At 39.9% G+C, this 26,170-nt stretch overlaps 1 protein-coding gene across 1 annotated transcript in view; it reads right to left on the bottom strand.

Annotated features, from left to right (window-relative positions):
• Positions 1-26,170, bottom strand: part of KDM5B (lysine demethylase 5B) — a 55,738-nt gene that overhangs the window by 13,930 nt on the left and 15,638 nt on the right. Inside the window, exons 4-18 of the mRNA XM_055820019.1 lie at positions 25,904-26,074; positions 20,372-20,506; positions 16,606-16,699; positions 14,870-14,973; positions 13,272-13,430; positions 12,587-12,706; positions 11,967-12,125; positions 11,332-11,513; positions 8,377-8,539; positions 7,263-7,382; positions 5,347-5,541; positions 4,768-4,949; positions 4,017-4,141; positions 3,543-3,693; positions 1,782-1,896 (exon numbers count right to left, since the gene is read on the bottom strand). Coding sequence (XP_055675994.1) covers positions 1,782-1,896; positions 3,543-3,693; positions 4,017-4,141; positions 4,768-4,949; positions 5,347-5,541; positions 7,263-7,382; positions 8,377-8,539; positions 11,332-11,513; positions 11,967-12,125; positions 12,587-12,706; positions 13,272-13,430; positions 14,870-14,973; positions 16,606-16,699; positions 20,372-20,506; positions 25,904-26,074 — 2,175 coding nt within the window. The remainder of the gene's footprint in view (positions 1-1,781; positions 1,897-3,542; positions 3,694-4,016; positions 4,142-4,767; positions 4,950-5,346; positions 5,542-7,262; positions 7,383-8,376; positions 8,540-11,331; positions 11,514-11,966; positions 12,126-12,586; positions 12,707-13,271; positions 13,431-14,869; positions 14,974-16,605; positions 16,700-20,371; positions 20,507-25,903; positions 26,075-26,170) is intronic.

Below are 26,170 nucleotides of genomic sequence, written 5' to 3'. Positions count from 1 at the left end.
AAGGGAATTCCACTCCAAACTCCTTTGAACTAAAAGACAGGTGTCAAAAAGAGGTCTCAAAAATAGCAAGGATCCCAAGGGAAATTTTAAGTGTTTCATCAGTGCTGTTTTCTGGCTTTGTTCTGGCGTGGTTAAGGCGGCTGAAGAACATCAAGCTTAAGGTTAAGGCAGCTTTGAAGAACGCTGGGAAGGGCATGGAGCTTCTGGGGTTTGTTTCCGCTGTGTTATTAAGGTTTTTGAGCTAGACCACATAGTCCCAGTAAGCCACAGGCATTTTACCCTTCCATGCAGTGCAACTCCTCTCTTTCTCTCTCCGTATGTTCAACAGCTAATTACCCTCAAAATGTACCTCAGTGGCTGTCTGCATTTCACCCAGGATAATGGAAAGCCAGAGTAACCTCACTGCAAAGGCTGGACTGATCCTGTATGTAGTCATCCTGCCCAACGCTCCTAGTACTGCCTGAAATGCTATTCCAGCAGCACATTCTCCCTTCACAGCTGACATCTTGGTATTTTGCCAACGAGGTTGTTTGCCAGGGTAGGCAATCTCACCCATAACGGAAGTAAAGCCTTTTTAGAGATACATTAAATTGTGAACTGATCGCCAGTAACCGTTGGTCATTTATATTAACAGCCTAATTTGCATGACTATATATAATTTAGGATTGTTGAGAAGGATATAAAAGAATGACCATATGTGTTTGATATTTCCCTGTTCAAGAATGCCAGATGGAGAACTATTTGCATGTCTGGCATTTCTCAACTTCTGCTTTTTAAATAGTAAGATAACTTCAGAGTTACAATGCTATAAACAAATCACTGTAAATAGGATTACATAAACTCTGATTCAAATATTCAAAAATTTGAAGCTCTGATAAAGCTTCAAAATCAAGAGTCATAAAGCTGAGCTGAACTGGCCTATTCTGATTCAAAGTCGCACAATACTGTCTGGTCACTTAGGAAATAGTTCAGGAGCTGGTCCCTGCATCTCCTGGTTCTGAGAGTCCCAAATATGCAAAGCCTTTAAGACAGGAACTGCAGCTGCCCAGAATCTGGGGGGTGGGTTTGTTTCCTTCTTGTTGTTTGTTTTTTAATCACCTCTTGGTATGATACGCAACATTTTGGCAAATTCTGAAACCAAATCTTGAATTACTTTCAACTTGTCTGAGGGTCGACCATCTGGTGAGCAAATAATCAGCATTAGCTGATGGTCGTGGGAGACAAAGCGATCTGCCTCCCCATCAGCAGCAGGCTGCTAGAACAAGCATTTCAGTAGCCTAGGCTGGTAGCTTTGGCTAGGGTTATCAGCGTTGCTTCCTGGAGCGGGTTGATAGCATGAGGAAGTCTCTAATTACAAGACTATGAGAAAGCTGATTCTGGATGAACAAAGAAGGAAAGCGATGTGAATGGGAGAACTGTCCCTCAGAGCATTATGGAGTTTTGAACATTCTCAGATAAACACAGCTTCATTCTTAAGAGCAGACTAGTTAACTGACCCCAAATTTTTAATCTGTAGTTACCCAGGTCATCCTGCTGCTTCTTTCACATTACTTTGTACAACATGAGCATTTTGATTCCCCCGTGTGGTATAAAAATCTGCTAACCATGAACCCTGGCAGGTCAGACAGCTCCATTCTTAAGCAACTTGCGCCCAAGTTACCCAGGCCTGCCAGTTTGAACGTATTTATTCTTGGAGTAAACACTAAGATAGCGATGTGTTTGCACTGCACTGATCCTGTGACAAACGCTCACGTTCCTTCCCCTAGAGCTTTCCCAGTTACCTTCAGTAAGGGTGTCTGACTGAGGACGCAGGGCAGAGCATACAGCTGCCTCACGAACAACCGGAGCTCATTCACAGTCAGTTGATTTTGACACTTTCCTCCTCCAGAGCGGTACCTGCAATTACACACAATTCAGCTTTGTCTGATGCCACTAAGGAAATAAAATAAAATCCAAACCTCTCAAACATCTGCTTACAATTTTTTGTAACTCAAGCTTTACTCACAAATAATAGAATATTCAAAAGCATCCAAGCAGCCTGGGGCTTTACATACATGGGAAAACTTCAGTTAGCTACAGCAGAATAAGCTATTGTTGAAAATACTCTTTCATATTAAATAGTATTCTGGAACATCTACTCAGCCTTGGAAGAGCACTGGTTATTATGGAATAAAATTAGGCTTTTTTCCAGAACACAAAGCAATTGTGGATAAACTATTCAGTAATGTTGCAACAGCTATTGTAGTAAGCTCTCCCCATGCCCATAGCAAAAGAGAACAAATCCCAATTTTGAATGGGTTTTATATTTACAGGTCGTGTAGGCACTTCTGAAAAATCCTCTTTACGCTGAAATCATCATTCTCATTTTTATCTAAAAGCTTTGCATCAAATGAGTGGCTTATAAGTGTTAACAAATCGGCTAATATTAAAAACATCTCTAAACTCAAGCCAATATTAACTAGGTCTGAGAATCTTGGATAGAAAAGGAAAAAAGTCTCATACAACGCTGGCTCCAATTTCATCCACAATATGTCATTTAAACAAAAGAGGAAAACAACATGCCAGCAGGATATGCCAGCATGACTGGAATGTGAACACTACAAAATAAATTTTAATTTACCATTCTGTGTTAAAAATAGGTGTTTTTAAAGAATATGTAAGATCACATTAGGAGTTCCAAAATCCATAGCAAGCTGAACAAAATATTACTTCAAAGTCTCAGGTAAAACACAGGCTGCTTTACGTTCTACAAAGCTTTACTATTTTTTGTGGAAGTTCTGCAGTATCTTCCAGGAAGAGGCACAAGTTTTAAAAATAAATTAGTATTTATGTACATATACATATAGACACACACCCCTTAATTGCAACATTGCCTGTCACAAGATGTTTTTGATAACCAGAAATTACACAAGCCTAAAAAAAAAAAACCCCAGCATTTGCAGGAGAAAAGCTCATGTCCATTCAGGGTTATTGATGGCAAAGATCTCCAAGCACAAGGTCTCTAAACTCTTGCAGACTGTAAGCAGCAGAAAAGGTATCCCGAGGCTTGGAGGAGGAAGGGATGGATAGGGAAAATATCCCTTTGTACCTGTCCTGCTGTCATACTGTTCCCTTCCAGTATTCCCATCATCATCGGCTCAGGAGGTTAAGACACTTTTCCACAAGGCATGAAGTGTAATGAATATAATGCCATATGCACCACTGACAGATTTTCAGTCCCCATGCCACAAAGACAAGTGGACTGTATCTTGTTGGGTGTTACTTTGTCTGCAAATACCACTCCAATTTTTCCATTTGGGTAACATTAGAATGGATTTACTGCCCCACTGTCAAACAGAGAGGAAGAGGAGACTGAAAGCTCAGGATGCTTAACTTGTTACATGTAGTAAAGGTGAATCTCCCTGTAAAAGATGGCTCTCTTGAGAAGACAAAAAGATTACTTTCATTTTTTAAGTCTTACAGAACATCAGCATCTATCACTGGCCACTGGCATCCATCTTCAGTGACGCCATCGTGTTGCAAACACGTACAGGAACATTTACCTGGTTTGCCTTTTGCCATTAAGCAGCTGCTGTGCAACTGAGGCACATTTGTCTGCATCCTGTGTAACCAGTCTGAGGTGTCGCAGTAGATCATTGTCTGGAAACTTTTTCATTTCTGATTCTTCTATCAAAGCCTTAAAACTGATGAGACCTTTTGGGAAAGATACTAAATTAACAAAAGTCTCCCTTTGTGATGGATTTTAAATGGTACAGCTGAATAACACAACATATTACATATATTTCTATTTCAACTTCAGTTATATTTTGTGTCAAAGTGATCTACAATCTTCTCACGCAGGGACAGCTTAGCATAATTTCTGGGACTATAACAGCTAAAATACAATTCCATGTTTTAAAGTAAATATATGATTTCTTTTGAGCGTCACATAAGACAAAAGTTGTTAAGGTTCAGAAACTAAAAAATGAAAAATTAGCCATTTAAAATTACACATTGCAGACAAAAAAGATACTTACTTTTTTTATTGTTAATTTTTGCTTCCAGAGCTTCGTTAACATTGGAAGCCCATTCGTTGTATGACTCTGCACGCATCTTCAGCGCGTTCATCATTGGATAGAGTTCCTCCAGGGTATAGCGGTACCTGCAAGCAGCACAGAATTCAAGCTCTTCAGCAAAAACCAGGGGGAGCAGGGGGGTGGAAGGGAGAGGCATCAAGATGTACTGACCCATAAAACACAAACCATCTACTACGCACCCAGGGTTATGTAATTGAGACCTACAAGCACACCACGTTCCTCCTAAGACAACTGCAATGTTGCAATTGCTTCAAAAAGCATTTTCAGCATTACAATGGAAACAACTGTGAAATTCTTAGGACAAGCTACATTCATGTATAACAAAGACGAAACAAACAACAGGAAAGGAAAGATGACAACAGGAAGGAAAGCTAACAAAAGCTAAAAATACTACTCAGCAAAGACTGGATGTAAGGGATGATGACCTTGCTGCTACAAATAAAAAAGCAAACTAACTTATGCAGCAACATCTGCTATTACAGAGCAAGAAGAGCTGAATGCTGGAAAGGAAGTCTTTGTACATGAGCGGAAAAAAAGGCACTTTGTTTTGGGGGCACTATATTTGCAAAGGACTGAGAAAAACAGCATACCAGGACTAGCACCATTACAAAGCAGGCACTAGACTACTGCAATATCTACACATACCATAAATATCTCCAGAACACAGTATTGTTTGCCATCTAAAGCTTACCCCAATTTATATTTGTAGGTGGGACAGGAACAGAGATCCTCAACATGGTACAAGCATACCAATAATCCAGGTTTACAGGGACAATAAACAGCAGACATGAAACAGGTGGTTTTACACTTTAAGCACTGCCGCTCATCATCAGGGAACAGCTCAAAAGCCACTCTCTCCGAGTCAGTCACTCCCTGCAAAGAGTCGGTTACATCACTTCAAAGTCTAATGAAGAGGTGATTATTTCAAGCTAAAACATCAGAAGCTAAATTCATTAAAGGAATAACGAAGTTTAGAAATAAGATATTAAAACCAGATAGAAATCTTGGTTAATGAAAAATCAGCTATTCTGACTAACTTACTGGAAGAAGAATCATTACTTTAAAAGAGACATTCTGAACAATATTAAAAGGCATATGATAACACAGGATGCACAACGAACGATTCTTTACCCAAGTGGTCTCTCTAAAATCAACAATGCTACTCAGGAAGGTACTACACAGAGCTCTACTGACAACACAGCACAAGTGCCAGCGTGTTTTCACACCACTCTTTCCATCATTCATTACAATATTATTTCCTACAACTCACCAGTTTATCAACCTTCTCACGCAACCTCTTCTCATCTTCAATCATAATAGCCATGTCTTTCTGAACCGTAGATGCTACCACAACATCAAGAACATCTGCTTTGGAAGCCATTTTACAGATCATCTCGTCATGAGAAAACACACAGTAACGGTTTAGCAGACGGTAATGTTCCACACACTGGCGACCCAAAGGTAACTGCACGGAAAACCGTGAAATAAATGAAGAGTTATTTTGAAAATTACATTAAGACACTTAACTTTTTTTTCTACTGAGCAAAAACTATCCAAATGAAAGGCCCAAGACAAAACCTTCTAGCAACAATATTCATAGTTCAGAATGTAAAACCGGAGAAATCAAGACTCTTGAGTTCTTGTCAAGCAGGCCGGTGTACAGCTCCGTTACAGCAGCACTGTGGATGCAGGCTGTTTCGCTGGGTTCATGGGGGGAACACACGGTCCAAAGAGACCACAGGTCGGGGGAACGAGGTCACTAAACCACGGCAATCTCAAGAAGACCCAAGCTCAGAACACACAGAAGCTGGGGAAGCGTCAAAGGGAAGAGTACAGACACTTGCCCCTTCTTACCGGGAGGGATGCCCTGAAGGCAGTTGCAGGGCACGCTGGACCTTCTCAAATGATATGGCTGGTTTATGTAGGACATGAACTACGCTGCAGCAGGAGAGACTGCTGACTCCATGAACCATTAGAGTCCCTAACTAGCCCCAGGCAGCGTGAACAATTAATTCTGAGCTGGGCAGGTTACTCCTAGCTTTACTTTAAGGCTGTCACTGGCCAAGTGGATAGCGATGCTCAGGTTACAACGAGGTTACGTGTGAGTCCAGTATGAAATTCATGGAAGGACAAGAGGAAAAGCAAAACCAAACCAACTGATATCTGAACACAGTCGCAATGCAAAAAGCTTCCCTCCAGTTTTAGTCATCTACTTCTAAGTGATGTTTTTTAAATCTAGCAACATTTTTAGATGGGCTACTTTTACAAATAGCTAAGACTGTTCTTGGAGGGGGGGGGGAACAGAAGAGGAGTAATCTGAAATATCAGTAGCTTCAAAGGATCTTTCTAAGATCAGGCAACACTGTGTTGGACAAATTTGCTGGGAAGGAGAAATGATTACTTGTAAATTTGGAGCAACTACCCTCCATTTGTTTTTACTTAAGAAAAAAGACAAAAACCTTCATAAATTATTATAACCTAACAAGTGTCATGTGTGCCTGCCTCTGTTGTTTCAATGGGCTGAGTGAAGGTTACTGGAAATAAAGTACTGGTCTGTAAACCTCTTGTTTGAACACAAAAATGTTCTGTTCCCTTCTCATTAAGTATTCTTCCCTAAAAACCTACAGGACCTCTGCTATCCAAGAGGATGTACTCACATCAGTTGCAATTATTATTTTCTCCCCAAGAAGACTATCAAAGTCTTTAATTGTTTTTTTTTTAATGGGTGTTTAAATGTGTCATCCAGTTTAATCACAGAAGGGGAAGTAGAAAAGAAGTCCAAGTTGGCTTTGTTTTTCAGCTCTAGAAAGCACCTCCCAGAAAAATCCCAGTGCAATGAACAGAAAAATTCCATTCCAGCTCTTGATGATTTAAATGGAATTTGGGGACACAAAAAGAGTAGATTCTAGGAGCAGTGGTGCTTCTCATATTCTAGGCATGCACAGGACCGTACTTACCTCCTGCTGTAAAAGATACATCACTCAGCCCCAGTGTACAATTTCAAACTAAACCTTACGGACCAGAGAAAGCCCACAGTTCACTACAGGAAAGAAAGACCTTCAGCTTCCAGCAACAGGCTCCTTCTGATCTGTGGACTAGATTTGTGTGTCAGCAGTAAGAGCTGTACATTAGCTAGGCACAACTTTGGAACTGCAGACTTAATGAAAAACAGGTTTTGGAACGTACCCAATCAACTGTGCAAAAGTTCACAGCTTCAGCAAAATTGAAACCCTGATTGAAGCCGCTGTGGTAAGCTCTCGGAAAGGTGATCACGAACTCTCCAGCGCACTGATTGGTTCGATACACCTAGGAGAAAAGGCAGACAAGCATTAGGCCAAGCCTAAACAGAACTGAAGTCTGTGAAGCGAATACGGATTTCCAGTTCCTATTAACTTCTATGTCAACTTCAGATAGTTTTAAAACACAAGCCCAAAAATTACAACTGGCATTTGGTAACTTGTCATACAAAACCCTAGAAAGCAAAAGGGTTTCATTCAGCCATACCCGCGCTCCAAGCCATTTTAGGTCAGCTGTCTGTGCCTTTTGCACTTTGCTAGCCCTACAGGTAGCACACAGGCAAGGCTCTCTTCAATTAGCAGCTGAAGGAGAAGTGAAATTTGGAACCTAATCAAAAGTTTATACTGTTGTAAATCTAATACTTTTGGTGCTATACAATCAACACAAAAGCAGGCAGGTCTTCCTGCATCTTTCCGTTTTAGAGTCTCTCAAACCGTAGCAGGGACCTCAAATTTTGCTGCTTTTTCCAGATTTTCCTTCAAGTCCCAAGGTCAGCTAGTCAAAAGCTAATTAAGTTGTAAAGGGACATAATTCCCATGAATAATCTAGTATGGAGTATGATGGAGACTGATGAAAAATGTTTTTAAATACCTAAGAATTTAACCAGGAAAAATAAGAGGATGTGGATGACAAAGGAAGACCGGGTTTTGGCCCCTTGCCAAAACTCTGCCAAAAAAATTTGTGTCTGATTAAACAGACATATGAAGAGCTCCTGCCATTGTTTCACAGGTCGAGACTAAACTTTCCAGCTGAGATACAGAAACAGAAATACACTAAGGTGGATCTCCAGAGAAGAGTTTGCCAAGCAATTCCAAAAGCAATGACTCCACTGCCCATCTGTTCATATTGGCATGTTACACTAGACGAGGAAGATACCACACACACGGAAACTACCACACCATCTCTGTAATGAAAGTGGCTTAAATTATCAGCTTTGAAGTAGAATTCAGCGCAAATGAGAGGGTTGGGTTTGGGGGAGTAGCACAGGAGTCCAACAACATACAGGCACTCCGTGGGCCATCAAAGTATTCGGGTTCATTATGGTGACAAGTTGGTGCAAGAGATCTGGCTGAGATTCAAATAGCTCTGGAGCAAGCTTCTTCATTACATCCTCCAGCTGTTCAGCTGCATACCCTGGGGCTCCATACCACGTTTTAGGCTCCCCCCTGCAAGATTATTAAAAAAAGTTAAATATAAGCAATCTTGTAAGTTACATTTTCAGTCTTCTGCTTTAAAATACACCATTTCAAAAGAAGGGTTTATCACCAGGAAGGAATGCAAAAATTATGTACCTTCCTGAATCTTCACATTTTACACAGGTCCCTCCTCCAGAACTAAGTTTTTAACTGCCTACATTTCTGAGCACATACTTAAAAGACTGAAGAAGTTCTCAGTGAAGTTCTGCTGATTCCAGCACAACTTCAAAACAAGCTGTTTGTCTTTTACCATGAACACAAATGCCCTCTTGGATCTACCAACCACAGACAGTTCTCTGTCTTGCGCGTAATGGCCGTAAGAGCAGCATACAGTAAGTAGAAACTAAAGTTCTAAATATGCAAAAGGTATCAAGAAAAAAATAATCCACATCCAGAGTAGGAACAAAGAACTTTTAGCAACAGCTCAACCCAATGCAAGCCAGTTGAGAAAACTAAGATTACACAGACAAGTTCCAGTAGATACTATTTCAGGTTTCCAATGAAGCTGGCTCACTGCACCAAAGATGAAAATGTCTTCCAATCCCTTATGAAGAATGATGTTAGAAAGGGTATTAGGAAAGAAGATAACAGACAAGTCACCTTATCACAAGACTCCTGAAGAGATGGCAGAGTAAAGCTGACCCAACAGTGTTCTTTTTTTCCATAAACCATGAAGCAATTGGGAAGATTCCGGAAGAGTGAAGTGTGAATCCAAAAGCTTATCAGCCCTCATACCTAGAAGCTTATTCCTGTATCAGAACAGCACCTCTGTCATGGCGAAGGGGACAGCTAGCAGGGACTGTGGAAGAGCAGTTACACTGGTATCACAAGGAATAGCAGAGTTGTCACTATGCAGTGTTGGACAGCTATGCAGCCTTGGACCTCGTCATCACTTTGGAACAATTCTGGAGATGCAGAATCTATCCTGTTTCCTGACCCAGTACTGGGTTAGTCAAGAATTCTGCTCCTTGATACGTGTCAGGGCCAAGGAATGGATGACAGCAGTTATGAACTATGCTAAACTTGGACCAGGATACTGGTACCAGGGCTCTCTGCGGACTTCAGGAAAACAGGTAACAGAAAGATAACAATCCTAATGGATGAGTCAAGTTGTCAGCCTTATGAAGGCAGCAAGCTGCAGAATGGATAAATTCTTGCACTGCTACCTGACAGCTCCACATTCCTACCTTTACAAATCCTAGCATCAATGATGGTAATTCTTCCTCTGATCAAGACTGACATAATTGTTACTTGTTTAGTTACTTGCCAGCGTCTTTAGAAGCAAAGGTTTGGTTTTTTCTCCTTTCACCACTTCAAGAACTAACAGGATTTAGAGTCATGCAGGAGAACTATTGCCTTCAACCCTATGAAAGGTCTGCTGCTGTTAGCCTGGTTCACTTGGAATTATCCACTTAAAACACCGTACCAGGATACAAGCTCCTTCAAGGCACACGGGACACTGAAGCCCAACATGCCATCCCTAGTATTTCACAAGAATGAGTCCTGCCTTCTGAAGTCTTTTCAGAGTTTCATTGTCTCTTCAGCAGCAGGTCATTAAGATTGACTCTGGCCAAGAACAGTATTAACCTCACCTACACACTGCTCTCAAATAGGTAAACCCCCCCAGACTTGAGCCTTTAAGTTGAAGGGAAATACAGAGTATCTGCAAATAAAAAGGATGTCAAGACTTGCATGCTGGCAGAGAAATAAATTACAAGCAGGTAGGGCAACTCTCACCCGTGTCTGTGAACGTATGTGCATGGGTGTGCACAGACACACGTATGCACTTCTGCATCCTTCCAGCCTTGACTGCAAACACCAATGCAATCTGGGCTAATTATGGAGGAAATAATGTCATTCTAACAACAGTGAGGGAAGCTCTCCTAGGAGAAAGGAAGTTTCTACTGCAAACAGAAAGACTCCTCTCCTTCCCACAGTTTTTAGCCTGACTGAAGGCCCAGACCAAAAAAAGCAACAAATGACAAGGAAGATCATTTCTACAATGTAATCCTGTTTACTTAGCCTCACTCAAACATTTGTTCTATGACAAGTACGAACAAAGCAAGTGAATTAAGTCACTGACTACTTGGACTGGGCTACAGTGGCAGCTACTTCAAGCAGCAGCAATTGAATAACCAAAAAGACAACCTACTGAAAGCCGAGACACAATTTCACCATTTTGCTGGAATACTTATACAAACAGGAACGGTGAAGGAGCTTGACAGGTTTCAGGAAGAGCGACAAGAATAATTCAACTCTAGAAAAGCTGTTGTGAGGTGAGAAGTTTAAGAAGTTCAATCTATTTAGAATATCGAAGAGATGGTAAAGATCTGTCCTGATTACAGCTGACAAGTGTTCACTTGATGAGAGGATTTATGATAGAATGGGTCTATCTAAGAGACAAAAAAAAAAAAATATGTGCAGGATCCTAAGATTGTTAGTTGAAGCTAGATGATTTTTAAAATAACTTGCATGGTTTTTAGTTTTGCATTGAGCTTAATAAAACATTTGATGGAGTATCTGCTGCACCTCTCATGGATTTTTTTAAAACTGGGAATGGATGTCTCTTTCCAAAATATGACCTCTTGTCCAAAAGCAAATCAATGCAGGAACCACACTGTCAGATTTAACCCTGCTGCTACAGGACTGCAAGGGTTATCCTGGCCCAAACTCTATGAATCTGGTTTTAGTCCTCTAATTAAAAAGGGGAAGGGGGAATGAGAGGGAGACTGCTTCTCAGGCTGTTTATTCCTCAAACTCACCAATGCAGATAGTTAATCGAATAGCTCCAGTGGTCTTCAATATGCCAACAAAATGAAGAAAAGCACATTCCTACATATAGCCAGGGTAATTTCATTCCACATATGTCTGCAGTGATGTGAGCAAGAACAGATTGCTCCATCACAGGCATGTTGTTTAAATTCCAGCCGCTATCAAGGTATTCCTGAAAAATGAACACAACAGCCACAGGTTTATACAACATGAAGCAAAAAAAACAAAGAGAGAAAAACTATCAAAAGAGAAGCAGAAAAATAAGTGTCTTTCCCAACTGAAAAATTTATGAAATGGGTCAATGAATCAAAGAACAAAACCTCCATTGTCTTTGCTCCTTTCACGCACCTGATTCTGACCTGCTTTGTTAAAATGTATTATTATTTTTTTTTTAAGTTCAGAAGTTAATAAATAACTTCTAGGATAAACCTGTGACTTTTCATATCTCATCACGGCAAATTTTATTTATTCAAAACTCTGATGTAATTCTTCTCTTCAAATACTGTGCCAGCTACACAAAACAAACACTTTGTGACCCAGTTCCATTATTGTCCTTTGAACCAAAGAAACTTATTTGATGAAAAACTGCAACACAAGAATACACGGTGAACTAATAAAGACCTACCTCCTCTTCTGGTCTAACTTTAAACTTCCCACCCCTAACTGGGAAACCACTGCCAAATTCCTTTGAAGCAATATCAGCTCCATATTCTACTGTCACATCCTCTTCAATGGTACTAACGAGTCTCCAGAACTCCTTTTCAACCAGCTCGGTGGGGACCATCTAGGCATAAGAAGGAAAACAAGGAGTATATACTGGGGAATCACTATATAAAAAGCATGTACATGAAAACTCTCTCAGAGAGGAACCTCCATTAGCTTGAAGCATTTCCCCATTTCAAAACCATTTCAACAAAAGAAAAGAAAATGTAGCAGAAATGTGGTTCCACCCAGGACATGCTGCTGCTCTGCTCTCTCAGGAATGGGTGATGGAGAGTATTCCCTTCCTTACAAGAACTTCCTCAGAAGTGAAAAAAAACCCAAACCAGAACAAGAAGTCAGTGGAACAAGAAACCATGACACCAGCAAGAACAAGGATTCACCGATGTAAATGAGAACCCCTGATTTGCGATTTTGTCCCATTGAAAACTGCAATTCCCCTCTCCCCCTCAAAAGTTATGTATTTTGACTAAGCACAAAAACCTTAGATTACATCATGTCATCAGAGTAAATACAGGAACATACATGTACTGGCATGTTAAAATAGTCCGACTTGAATGCATCTGCCATTTCTCCAAATGTACGAAGTGTATAGTCTCTTGCTGCTTGTTCAAAACCAAATGCTTCTTGAGGCTTATTACACTCCTGCAATTAAAAATATAATTATTTCTGTAATACAAGACAATCTGAGCTCAGATTTTACACAAATGGGCTACTATTACAGCATCTGATGGGCAAGAAGGCAGGACACCTGACCAAAACAAGATTACTTCCCCAAGTTGCACAGTCAGAAGAAGAAAGTACTGCTTAATTCACTATTCAGTATACACTTACAAATCTGCATAAACATTAGTGAAGTAACATGCTCAATTTCTCCTTCCTCTAGAGCAAAGCAAAAAAAAAAAAAAAGATACATAGACCCCCACAATGAAGCACCCAGTGAGACTCCCAATTTTCAATACAGAGGAAAGGTGCCGATTAAAGCCCAACATATTCTTTAAAGGCATAGCCATTTTTGGCTCCAAAGTATCAAGTAATAGCCTTCCAATCTGAGGCATGCCCAGTCTTCATTTTAGCTTTACCCTCTATCACCTTGCTTGCACTACCTTAATAACAAACTGTATTTCCAACCCCTAGGATAAAGTGTAAAAAACACCCACAAAACAAAAAAAGTAACCTTCAGCCTAACTTTTAGGCTTTGTTGGATTACCTGAGCCAAACACTGGGGACACCTCCAGTCTCCTTTGGGAACATCATGAAGGGGTGGAATTAAACAAAAAGTATGGTAACTGTCATCACAGCCATCACACAGCAGGAGACGGTCCTCATCGTTACCGCTGCCACATAACAGGCATACATACAAGTCCACCTGCAACAAAAAATTGCCGGAGAGGGAATGTGAGCACTTACGGTAACTCATGGTAGAAGAGCAGTTTGGTAACTTGGTCATCTGTGGCATTTGCCAAAGATTATTTTTACCTCATCTCTGAAGTGGAAATGAGACAAGCAAACACAAAACATTTACATAAAAAGTTTAAATAACCCCCTTCTGTAATTTAAGGGAGGACCGCAAGAATTGCAAGCTCTTCCATGTATTTTTTTTTTCCCCCCCTGGAAAAAGACAGAAGACTTGATTTAACCCAGCAGCGCTGTGGATTCCGCAGGGGCAACCCAGCCCAGCCCATGGCTCACAAAGCCTTTTTCTGGTTGCTCTCACATGCAGCATGTATGCACAGATGTTCTACCTCCCCGCCCCGAGCCCAACTGTCTGGAGCCTCAGAAGAAAGAAGGGGGTTCCTCTTGACGCGAGTGTTCCTCTTTTCCCCCAGAGACACTGGCCAAGACCTTCATTTTGATCTGGAAGGACAGCAGCCTCCCAGCGGAGCCTTGTGCCTTGGGCAGGGGGCAGCTGTTACAGGTGTGGGCTCTGCCGAGCCCCAAGAAAAGGCACAGGCACCCCAAACATGAGCAGGGCTGTCTGCTGCCTGTCCTGCGCCTTCGCTAGTGACGGGCTGGAAGGCTCTTCTCAAATGCAGAACAGAACCACAAGGGCAAGCAGACCCTGTCGTCTTATGTTGTTAAAAAACGCGGCAGCATCTCCTGCTTCTCCCCACAAGCATGTTTTTGTTTGGGGGGTGGGGTGGTCAAGGCTTCTTGTATTCGCACATTTCATTCTCAGGTATCTAGCCATAGACGTGGATTAAACAAAGAACACTTCTGGTTTTAGGAAGGACCCAAGAGGTGGCAGGGACAGAAAGAATCTCCGTATTATCTTCTCAAGAGTGGGACAAACTACCATTGCTTTCAGTTTGGCATTTTTTTGGAGGGGGAGTGGTGGTGTCTGGAGAGTTTGAGTAGGAACAGGGTTTTTTTAAGAAACATTTGAACAACAAAGCTTCCAAGATAGTGCTGAAATTGTGGGTGTCGGGTCTGCCCGAGAGCCAGGTGCCAAAGCTCACTTGAGGTTAAAGGGAATGGGGAGAGATCAGCTCACAGAACCACCACTTTATTTGGACTCTTCTTTCAAAATTTTGAGACTCTACCTTGGAGACAGAAAACAACTTACTTCAGTTATAGATAATGAAACTTAACTATCCTGTCATTTTCAGCTTTGTAACAGCATGAAGCATTCTGAGTATGTCTATCCCAGCCGGCACAGATACTGCTTTGTTTCAAGCACGGGGTTACATGAAGAATACAAGAGTCCTTACTATGACATAAATGACATGAGATTTCAGTGCACACCTAAAGGAAACCCAGAAACACCTGCAATCAGTACAAAGCAGCAGGAAGGCAGAAAATACTCACAGCATTAGTGGGTTTTTTAGATCGGACTTTGGATTTGTCTTTCTCTGGCTCCCCAGCATGTTCCCTCTTCTCAGGAGGTTTCACTGCGCTATGCATTTCTTTTTCTGGTGCAACAGAAAAAAAATCCATGAGGATATTACAAAATGTTTTAATGCTTAGCATTACTTGCTATTGTTTACTGATTTGTTATTTCTTGTTAGGCAGCATAACGCGGAGTTATTTGTTGAATTATTTGTTGTCTCATACACACACTTTGATTTGAACACCTCCAATGCCTACAAGAAGCCAGTATTATCAGAAAACCCAAGCACACAATCACGAGCTAGCAATGACTATTACAGCTCACATTTTTTGAGTGGGTGTTTTAAATCCCATTTAAATTAATTTAAATTATGAGTATCTTCATAAGCTAAGTTTTTGTTTCCACGTGATGTTAAAAAAATGTGGTTGAATTACTCCATCCATTTTACAGCAGCATGTCACATGGAGACATGAAACAACACTCCAGCTTCCTACGACAATCTTCACACTTTAGTTTCTTCTAGTGATAGCTTTCATGAAAACGTATCATCAAAAGACGAGCATGCAGCAGAACAGGCCAGACAAAGCAGTTCCTCTACAGTCTTACACTCCTACTATCTAACGTCCCTAATCAAGTCTTCATTCCTGACGTTATAAAGACCCAGAAAACCCATACAACAGAATGTGGAGAACCCCAGGGTGCTGGTGCTGAAGACAAGGGAGCAATGAAGTTCTTAGCTGAAGTTACAAGTGAGCTAGAGGCCTTTGCACCTGGACATGAGACAGTCCCAAGCATTTCTCGGAGTCCAAGAGCTAAAAAAGATACTAAAGAGAAGAATGTCTACACCTATCAGAAATTTAAGCATTAAAAAACTGTCCAGAGCTTTTTCCTTCTACTCTTCAGGAGGAGAAAGTAAGAGGTTAATGCCTAGAGATACTCCTAATAAGAAAAAAAAAACTATAAAATTTTAAAAAAAGACCACAATCTACATGAATACTTGGAAAGACAAAATATTTTGAATGAACAAAAGAAACTAACTAATTATTGATTAGTTGTAAATGGTTGCTATATTTGCTTTGCCAAATTATTTGTCAACAAGCTTATTCTTCTGTTTGGTGACATTAAACATTTCTTCTCAGTCTGAAATTATTATTTCTTAAGGTCAGATAACAACAGACTCAGGACTTTTGATAGACACAATTTAGAAGTCATATTATGGGAACCTTATTGTTCAGTTCTCAACATACTATCTTTTGCCTTCATTTCCCGATTTCAAATTCTTTCCTAAAAATATCTGAAGTTCAGTACATTCTTAAAAGTGTTTCCTCTATTTAAAGATAGTGGATTGATGCTAGCTATTTAAAATACAGATTAGAAACATGGCTCAAATCTCATTTATGATTGCTCCGTAAGAGATAGTGAAGTTTCAAAAAGTAGAATTTTTTTCAACTGAAAATATCTTCAAGAAAACTTAGAAAACATCTTACGTTTTCTTAAGAAACCACTTACAAAACAAACAAAAAGATTTCAAAGCCAAAAAAGAACTTTTACAATAAATTCCAATTTTAAAATGAAGTTAACAGAAGTAATGTATTTTTTGTTAAATACTTTGAATTGTTCCTACTGCTGAATTCAACTCAGGTCTTAAAATGAATTTATACAAAGTAACAGAAATCGCATTCACATTTTGTTTCGCTCCCCACTTGCCACTCACCGTTTTCACATTTTGGAGGTGCACATCCCATTCTACGTCTCAGATTGTGAGTTCTGGCTTCTGGAGGGTCAGATTCAGTTTTAATATTGGTTGCCTGAAAGAAAGGAAACAAAAAAGGAAAAAAAAAAAAAAATCAGTAATGCCCCTAGATGGAACACCTTTATTTCACACCTGTATTGGGGAAAGCGTTCACTGCCACCTGAAGTCACAGCTGCTCACCCAAGCAGGGGCAGAGGGTTCTAGCATGTGCAGCTGGTGCTGCAGGAAAGGCTGCGCACCCAGGGATCCATCCTGCACCCCGCAGCTGCTGGGAGTCTCAGGAAGGGAGAAAGTCCAGCACTCTGATGCCCATTCCCACCTAATTAATACTCTGCAACTCCCTACAGTTGAGTAACTCTGGTGGCCGATCCTGCAAGGTTTTAAAGTACATATTTCAATACTCACAAGAGCTGTGAAAAAAAAAAAGACAATTTCATCTTCCAAATTAAAAAAAAATAATAATTCTGCATACGATTCTTAATCCACTCTGATCAGTGCTGAGAGGACTGCAAAGGTTCAGAGCACCAGCTGATGTGAGACACAAACACTTCGCAGAGGTACAACGGAGGTCTTAAACCTTGTAACCCGACTTGTTCAAGGAAAAAGCCAGGCAGATGGAAGCCAGATAACAACTCTGACAACTTCATTTACTTACAAATGAATATATCTAAAAAGGCAACCTGACTTTCTGAAATGCTTGTATTCCATTTTTTTTTTTAAAAAAAAAAAAGGGTTCAGAGAGAAATAACATAGAGAACAACCTGTTTGAAATGAAATCCTACAAACAGCCTGTGCCAGTAACGATACCATGGGTTTAGTTTTATTTTAGTGGAACTTGATAAGAAACAAAGGAGCAAGGAACTTGCGGGTTTTCATAGATTTTCTTTTTCTCTTGAGAAGCAGAACATGCTCTGATCTTCTAAGCAGGGAACTCAAGTGTGTTGTGGAACTTTCAAGACAGAATAAAGTTTTTCCATTTAATTTTTTTATTTCTTCCCTGAAGTTTTGAGACTGTGGGAGAACATTCCCAAATGTCTCAGCATAAAGATGGGTTTCTCCAATACTGCTGTTTTTTAAGCCTAATTTAAGGCAATGGGGTCATGCGGCCACCCTTGCTACTCACACAAGCCAGTCCACTACCAGCCACCCCCTGAACCCCAAATAACGGGACTTGCTGCCCCAGCTGTGCAAGCGTGACTGCCAGCTGAATCCATCAGCGGGTATCTGAAGGGGCAGGGTTTGTCATTGCTCTGTTTGGGGAGTTTTTGGTAGGCTTTTTTGTTTGGTTGGTTTGGATTTTTATAGAGGTGGTTTTAACATTATTTTCCTTTCACTTTTTGTGTTCTTTATGCCTTTATGAGATCAGGCAGAGGTCCCATGGCTTAAGATATGCCAAAAAAATATTACTGTTCATTATATTTAGTAATACTGAATCAGGATGAGTTTGCACCAATCCTCAAGCAACGCAATAATAGATGTCCCATCTTCTGCACCTTTAACTTCTATGAATTGCATCCGTATTCTGTGCTTAGGGCTATATTTAGCTTCACAAGAGCATTTTTTTTTTTTTTTTGCCTGAGCCTTTTATCATACCAATGTATCTCACTGTCACTTCCACAATATTATTCTGGTCTTTTACACTTACCTTTTCTACACCGAGCATGTGAACACTCTGCATTTCAAAACCAGCCTATGACTGTTATTGCTTTTTTCCTTTCTAATTATGAACATCATCTCTTCAGTGTTTACTCACCAAGTAGGAAAAGGCAAGGCAAAACTGTATGTGTCTTGCAATTGCAAACTAACACTTATCCCACAGGCTGTATTTTTTGCTAGTAAGAATGATTTACAGTACTTTCCTGTAGTTCACTTATTTTAAAGTTTTACACTGGATGGTTAACCTTTGAAAAGCAGGAAATGCTAAACATGAGAATGAACCTAGGTTCTACAATTTAAGACATTTACAAACCCTTGTATATCTCATTAGAGCAAAAAGTTGAGACACATTAACCAAACATTACTAATTTGCATCAGGTCTGGGCAAAAACCAATTGCTTGTAGCTTTGATCTAGAATAAAATGGATTTAATCAGACTCCCGGACTTTGCACTGAAATGGAACAGAAACACATTAACAAATCTTAATTTTTGGAAATTATTACCTTAAAACACTACAGCTCCTTGCTAACAGAGTGGGTACATGCTGCCTAACTCAGCCTTAGCTTTGCATGTTTCAATTCTATTCTTAATCAAGTATATTCTTTCCACAAAAACTAGGTGCATGACATCAGTGCTCAGGGAAAAGAGCTGAGAGGGTAGCCTTGCATTTTGGCTAAGTATGGGCAGTTAGTTTCCACAGAAATGACAGAAATGTGCACTCTTTGTTAGTCAGTGTCATCTGTCACCCCTCTCAGAGGAACAGCTAAAATTTTAGCATGTGTTTGCCTTGCTGTTAATCTTTAAAGGATATATGAGAGCTAGCATCTTTCAACCACAGGCAGATACTTCAAATGGAAAGTTTCAGATCAAACTACTGCGCTCTTCTCAGAATTGTAAGTCTGCTTGTAACCAGGTATTTGATTAGAAAACAATTAAGGTTTTTTAAAGCCATCTTAAGAATTAGCAGACTTTGTAGGCAGAATTTGTAACAGTGAAGCTGTACTACTTGGTTGTAACAAACACCAAGACTACAATAATGGAGTTAATAGAGACGCTGAAACAAACTTAAATAGAAATCTGGATTATAAACAAAGAGTCAATCATGACCTTCCTAACTCATGATGTCACCACTAATAGGACAGTCTCCCGGGAACAAGCCTCTCCTACTCTTCATCTGCTCAAACAAAAGAAACAGTAATCTCTGAAGGCAGGAACATCAGCCTGGAAAGGCTGAAGTCACAGTATTACAGTTTTCCAGCAGTGAAGGAGACACATCAATGATCGCCTAAAATACGCCTTCACAGGAGAACTCCATGCAGATATAATCAATACATTTGTCTGTTTATCCAAATAGATAATATTTCTTAAGCACATGCAAGATTAAGCTTGTTTGATTGTACAAAACCATACCGACTTAACGTTATGCAATTTTTTCCTTCTATTGCATGGTCAAAGTATCGCAAATTGATAGAACTCAGAGGAAAAAATGAAATGTAATAGCACTAATGTAAGAAAAACCTTCTTTGCTGTAACATCTGGCTTCAACTCATGAAAGATTTACAGAAACCTCCCAACATGTTTAGAGAATAACTACTGTTCGCTGCCTGTTCTTTGAGGAAATGACAGAGATCAAAGCTGCAAAAGATATGCTTCACTTCTAGAATTTGTCACCTGTATTTGTGTCTGAGCTCCCTATTATTTATAATCATGCTAAAAACATTATTATAGTGTACACACTTATAACTAATGTGTAAGTGGAACAGCGTCAGTAGAAGAGCCTCTCAGCACTCCAAACCTCAGTAACACACTTTAGAGAAGTATCACACAATCCTTACCATACTATTCATTATCTGTGAATTTATGAACATTTAGGTATGTGTAACAATTACAAAGAAAGAGATAAAACAGCTGTTTATTATGCATATACATTTAGCAATCCGATCGAAATAACATTTGTCCTGTAACTTAACTTAAAAGTCGTGCCACGCGGCTGGGCAAACTATCACTGCACTATGGTTTCAAGCTCGGCCACGGCAGAGCACTTGCCCTCATAAAGACAGATCCTCTCACCTCTGCTCTCAGGCGTTTTGCTCGACGAGCGGGTGGACAAGTCTCAGATGGCTGAACAGACTGTCTCTGTGGAATATCATGGGGCTTATATTCCTTGTCCTTTGTGTCACTGGTGAGATCTGGTTTCTGCAGGCACTAAACAGACAATTTGATTACTTGATTTCTGCCTCCACTTCTAATACAAAGTTTGTGTAGAATAATTTCCTGGGTAACGTGAAAGAACGTAGGCAGGGCTTTACTTATTACTGCAATGAATTAATAAAAACAGTATTTATGACAATTGTAGCATTACCTGTTTGAACAGGTCGCAAAATCACTTTTTCCTGCCCTTTTACTGAATGCAGTAACCATAAGAAAGGATTTTAAATAAAGCAGAAGTCATCCTTTAAATGTTATGAGCAACAAACATTTCTCTATGGGAATACCAATACCAATTCTTCTAGTAGATGGTGCTTTTGGAGACTATCAACAGCATACTGGAAACTGCTGCAGTGCCCTCAGGTTGCATTACTGTAATTCCACATACAGAAAACCATAAAAGTAAATTACAGCCTATCACGCATCCCTTTCTAACTGAAATACAATTTTGTCTGAAAAATGTTGCAGAAGCTACAAGCTATATTCTCTTTATGTTTCGGAAAGGACAACTCTGCTGCATGAATTAAAGGCAGAAGGGAAGAAGGAGGTGCAAGAACAGTTTTAGTTCTTTCAAGTTGCTGAATGAACCCATTTAATTGCTGAAAACTCTGCATACATTTGGCAAGAAAACTAATAATTAATGACAATTCCAAGTTTGTCAAGCCACACAACATTCAGTAACAGCAGACAAAACATAACAGTTTTTAATGAGTAAACAACAAATCCTAAAGAACTAAAAAGTCTTATGTTGTCAGGAAGTATTTCACATGAGTCACTGGATCCACATTTCCATCGTTCTGTTAATCTGTTGCCATCACAAGCATTTTCTCAGCAAGAGAGAAACAGGACAGGAACTGCAAGAGAACCACTACAGCGGCGTAAGGACTGATGCTCTGTAGCCAGCACAGAATCACTTTCAGAAACAAATGATAGTCAGAAGGGGGGATGGAAAAGGAGAAGCAGCAGTATTTCATAAGACAAGCCTATACTGAAAGAAATAGGTATTTAACAAAAAAGAAGCACCAGTCAAGGGTAGCAGGATATCATTAACCATGCCCCCCAGACAGTCCACAACACTGCTCAAAAACACCTCTGGAATTTCTCTTTTTTAGAGCCGCCTTCAATCTTAAGAGTTTATAAGCTCTAGACTTATACTTTGAAAGCAAATGTCTGACTTAATTTCAACATTAAATACACAAAACCACCCAACTTTGCAGCTCATGCTCATGAGCAGCAAGTCCTGGCTGATGCTCACAGTTGGGCACGCTCCTGTGCTGCACACTTGGAGGACAGAGCACTGCAGCTGCCTCTTCAGAAGAGCATTTCCCCTTATCAAGTTCACACTGAAAGGAGATGATGTGAATTCACATCAGTGGGAGAAAGTAAAAAATTTCTCAGGACAGAAAACAGACAAGCAGAAAAGACAAGCAAGTACGAAAAATATAAAAATGAGAAAACAGAAAAGCAAATGAGATGAATGCTACACAGAATGTTGCCAAATTGGATTGCTTGGATAGAATTTGGTTCCTTGACTTGTGTCCTCACGTGAAACCTAAATCTTTCACTAAAAAAAAAAAGTTTCTACTCCTTATAACAGAGGACATACGATCCTTGAAAGCAAATACCTAGAAGGCAAACAGCTTTTCCTAAACAAAAGAGTAATGAAACCTTGAAAGATGAAACCCTGAAAGAGAAAAACAAAAAGCATAACTTGCCTCACTTCAGTGTACTGTCCAAACAACAACAAGCAGCACTGTCACTGTTCACTGAAAAAGCCCAGAAGACATTTCCTAAACATTGAGATCTCAACAACTACTTAAGCAGAAACGTTTCCTGGTGTCCCAGCACCCAAAGGCTAAGCAGCAGTATGAAATGACTGTTTTATTAACTTTGTCAGCTGTACCTAGGAAAAGGAACTCCTCGGAACCTGCTTTACTCCTAGACTGACCTTATCAACTGCAAGCACGCGCCTGTAACCAAGGTCACTAGCTGCCATTTCTTCAGTCCTCCTCTCCCCCAGCCAGCAGAGCCTTTTTGTTAAGGTTAAGATTCTATCAATAATTTACCATAAGCTCATCCTACATATTGTGATCCAGCCTGTGATCATGATCTCATTATATTCTGAGAAGATGGTTGCACATACAATCCCTGAACTCCAAACGGTGGCAGAGAGTAAATTAAAAGCCCATCAAGGTGAAACCATGAACGAGCAGATCCTTCAGCAGGCAATCAAAGGACACAGCAGGAACGTTCACAAGGCCTCCAGGATGTCAAAAGATGAAAAAAAAAAGAAAAATAGGGACAGAATTAATCTCCTCCAGGTTTAGATGTTTATGAAGCAGTAATTTACACATAAGCTAATCACCCAGGCTCCCTGTACTTGCAGAATACAACTGGCCTACCCCTGCTACATAGCCACTTGAGGATAAGAGCCACCAAAATCCAGAGGTGCTTACTCTTCTCCAGTAACAATAAAGGGTCCTAGAGGACTCTCACACAGAAACATCTTTATTAGAGGCATACACATATAAATCTTTGGACATGAACCTCACTCGGGACATTAAAGCCTTAGTTTGGAAGAGACCAGACCCAGAATCACTAAACCAGTCATATTCATTGAAAACCAGACCACCACAAGACCACCTCTAGCCCCCCAGACTGTAGCTGCATTTCAAATCATGCAAACATCTGGCCAATGCATCACAGAAGGTGCACTGACAAAAGATTTTGGACACATCAGTTCACATAGGGGGACATTTATCCCTCCGGGCATAGAGCATGATGCTGCAGCACCACACCAGTGGTTACAAGGGCTGAGAATATAAGCGAGGCACTGACAGAAACAACCAGTACAGCAACAAGTTTACTGCAACCACTCTGGAGACAAACATCCAAGACCTGTCTAGTCCAATGTTTCAAGATAAGAATAAAATAAATACACCCCTGTGGAGAGCTGCTTTGAGTATTGGAAACTGGTTGATTTAAGGCATTTTTGCCGTTTAACTGAACAAGAGCTTTAATAAAAACATGCAATCTGTTAACCTCTGAACAGCTCCTAGTTTCACTATGTTAGTATGTATACAGAAATATCTTCAGCTGGGACATTGGTCAAAATAACTCCTGAAGCCAGTTTAACATATATTTAAGCCACACAAACAATTAATGCTATACACAGAATTGGATGAAATTTAAGTTATGGCATTGTCATCAGTGGAAACAACATTGTTCCATATTTTCGGCTTTTGCAAAAAAAAGTCAATTAATATTGACTGTTGCAATGAATACTGCAAGTACTACCAATTAAAAAAAAATGTTAAAAGAATCCAGTGAATGCATGCACTAATCTTTTGTGGATGATCATCCTGACTGCATGAAGAGTTTCTCTCAAAAGGCTTGCTGAAGTCTTACAAGAAGGAACTACACATCTCAAACTGACAGCCGTCAAACCGAATAGCTACATCTTCTCCAAAACCAAAAGTCACAGATGCTTAGATTCATAGTAAAGCACTGAACAGACATACAATAAAATGGACACCTACACAAGAAGCATCTGGGAAAGCACCACTCGCTGAGAACACATGGAAGCAAGCCAAAAAAGAATCTCATCCAAGATCCTTCCTCAGAAAACGTACTGCAAAACAAACTCAGTTGGAAGACAACATTGTCAGCAAGGAAAAAAAAAAAAAAAGACAAATCTTAAAGAGCAAAAACTGAATGAAACCCAAGAAATTTCTGTGGATTCTGTCAGTCCACTGAAAATATGTATCTCTGCCACATATGGGAGGGGAGTATCTTAACAGCTTTTGGGGGGAAGGAGTTAAAAAAAGAAAAGTTACGCAGACATACGTAGCTTTTCCCAGAACTGCACCCACTAAACCCATCAATTTGGAACAAATGTCAGGTGCCTATTGCAAGAAAGAGCTTGGAAAGTTACACTTAAAAAGACTGACCTTGTTTGAGAAGGCTTTTCTCTTCTAAAAGGGTCCACTACTGAGAAAACCATGAATGTAAACCACTAACTGCATGACAGACACTCACATGGGGAACCTACATTTCCAAGGAAGTGTGGTACCACATTAACTTTTTTACAACTTTTAATTCTATCTTTCCCTGTGCAACTGCACCTCAAAAATATGAAAGCAAAGCTAACTGTCTCAAAACACACCAGCTTAAAAAAAAATAAAAATCCACATTTACAGACCTAAAAACATATGAGGTTTTTCATGAAATGCCTTCAGAAAATGGTGTTGCTTAACGTGAATGTGTTTGAGGCAAGGCAAAATATTCTGATACAGCAGCTTCCCTAGCACAAAGATTTTTATATGCAACACTATTTTGTTCTTATCCTCCTTTGGCAAAACACTCAAACCTACACAAGTTAAATTGTTTTTTCTGAAGGGTCTGCAGAATCTAGCTCTTCTTCACTGAGAAGTGATCATTGCTAGCTAAATAAAAATCCTTCAATTCCAACCTTTCTTGACTTATGTCAACTCCCGCCCTCATTTTGGTAGCTTTATGTAAAAAGCTAGTGTTGATTTCTGTAGACAGAGACATGCTTGTAACAGGATTAGGGCTTTTACTGCTTAAAAAAGGTCAACACGCCTCTCTTTGGAAGACCATCGTGGAAAGAGTGCTTCAGATAAATAAAAATGCATGTTGGCAACTGCAACCTATTTTGGTTTTCCAAATAAATCACTACTGCTCTAAAAGAAGAGCCCTATTCTTCATTAGAGATTATGCTGCTTTCACTCTCCACAAACCCTGAATTTTGTTTTAATGGCCAAATCTAAGCAAGAAGGATGAAGATTTAAGCTTGAAAAAAAGTCACAAGCCACCCTGTTAACTACACTGCAACACCCATGAAGCACACTTGGACTTGGGACACCCTTAGTGAAAGCAAGATGAGTTACAGCCACAGAACTGGCAAAGTTTGATACAGTTCCTCAGTCACTCAATGTGTGCAGGCCATATGTGCACATGACCCAGAACACTTGCTTTATCAGAGATAGACCTATAAGGACCTGTGAATATAGTCTTATTTTGCATTTGACAAAACAGGATTAAAAAAATTTATATAGAAGTCTGAAAGTCTGTTATGAGGCTTCTTCTGTAAACGACAAAGAAAATGCAAAAAGATAGTATTCAAAGCAGTCAGCAAGAGGTTATCTTGAAGAGTACTTCTAAAAACTTTACTTTTGATTAAAAGTTTGCCTGTGGTTTTCTGAATCGCTTGCATCAACACCACAGACTGCATCTTGTCGCCTGCACGCCATCCATAAAGCATAAAATGCAGTCTTTGGAAATATTCCATTACTAAAATATATATATATATATATATATAAACAGACTGGCTACTAAATTAATTGGACTTCAGTTAGCTTCAATATAGCTTACCAACAGGCTCGCTCCAGACTGGAATAAGTTGTAAGGATAGAGAATGCGCTCGTAATGTGCGCGGATGTGCGAGCCCACAGCTTTGCCAGGAGCAAATCCCATCCTAGTGGCTATTTTGGTCCATTTTCTCTCCTTGCAAACTACATCAAATCCTCCTTCTTCTGCAACTAGCTAAAAAGCAAAAATAAAATGGTCATATGTTTAATACTAAAATTATCAGCCTTTAAGGAAAGCACTGTTGGTTTAAAACACAAGACAACACCACAA

Source organism: Falco peregrinus, chromosome 16 (assembly GCF_023634155.1).
Source record: "Falco peregrinus isolate bFalPer1 chromosome 16, bFalPer1.pri, whole genome shotgun sequence".
In the NCBI taxonomy this organism is placed as follows: domain Eukaryota; kingdom Metazoa; phylum Chordata; class Aves; order Falconiformes; family Falconidae; genus Falco; species Falco peregrinus.
The sequence above is the reverse complement of the archived record's forward strand: the minus strand, read 5'-3'. Positions and strand labels throughout refer to the sequence as shown.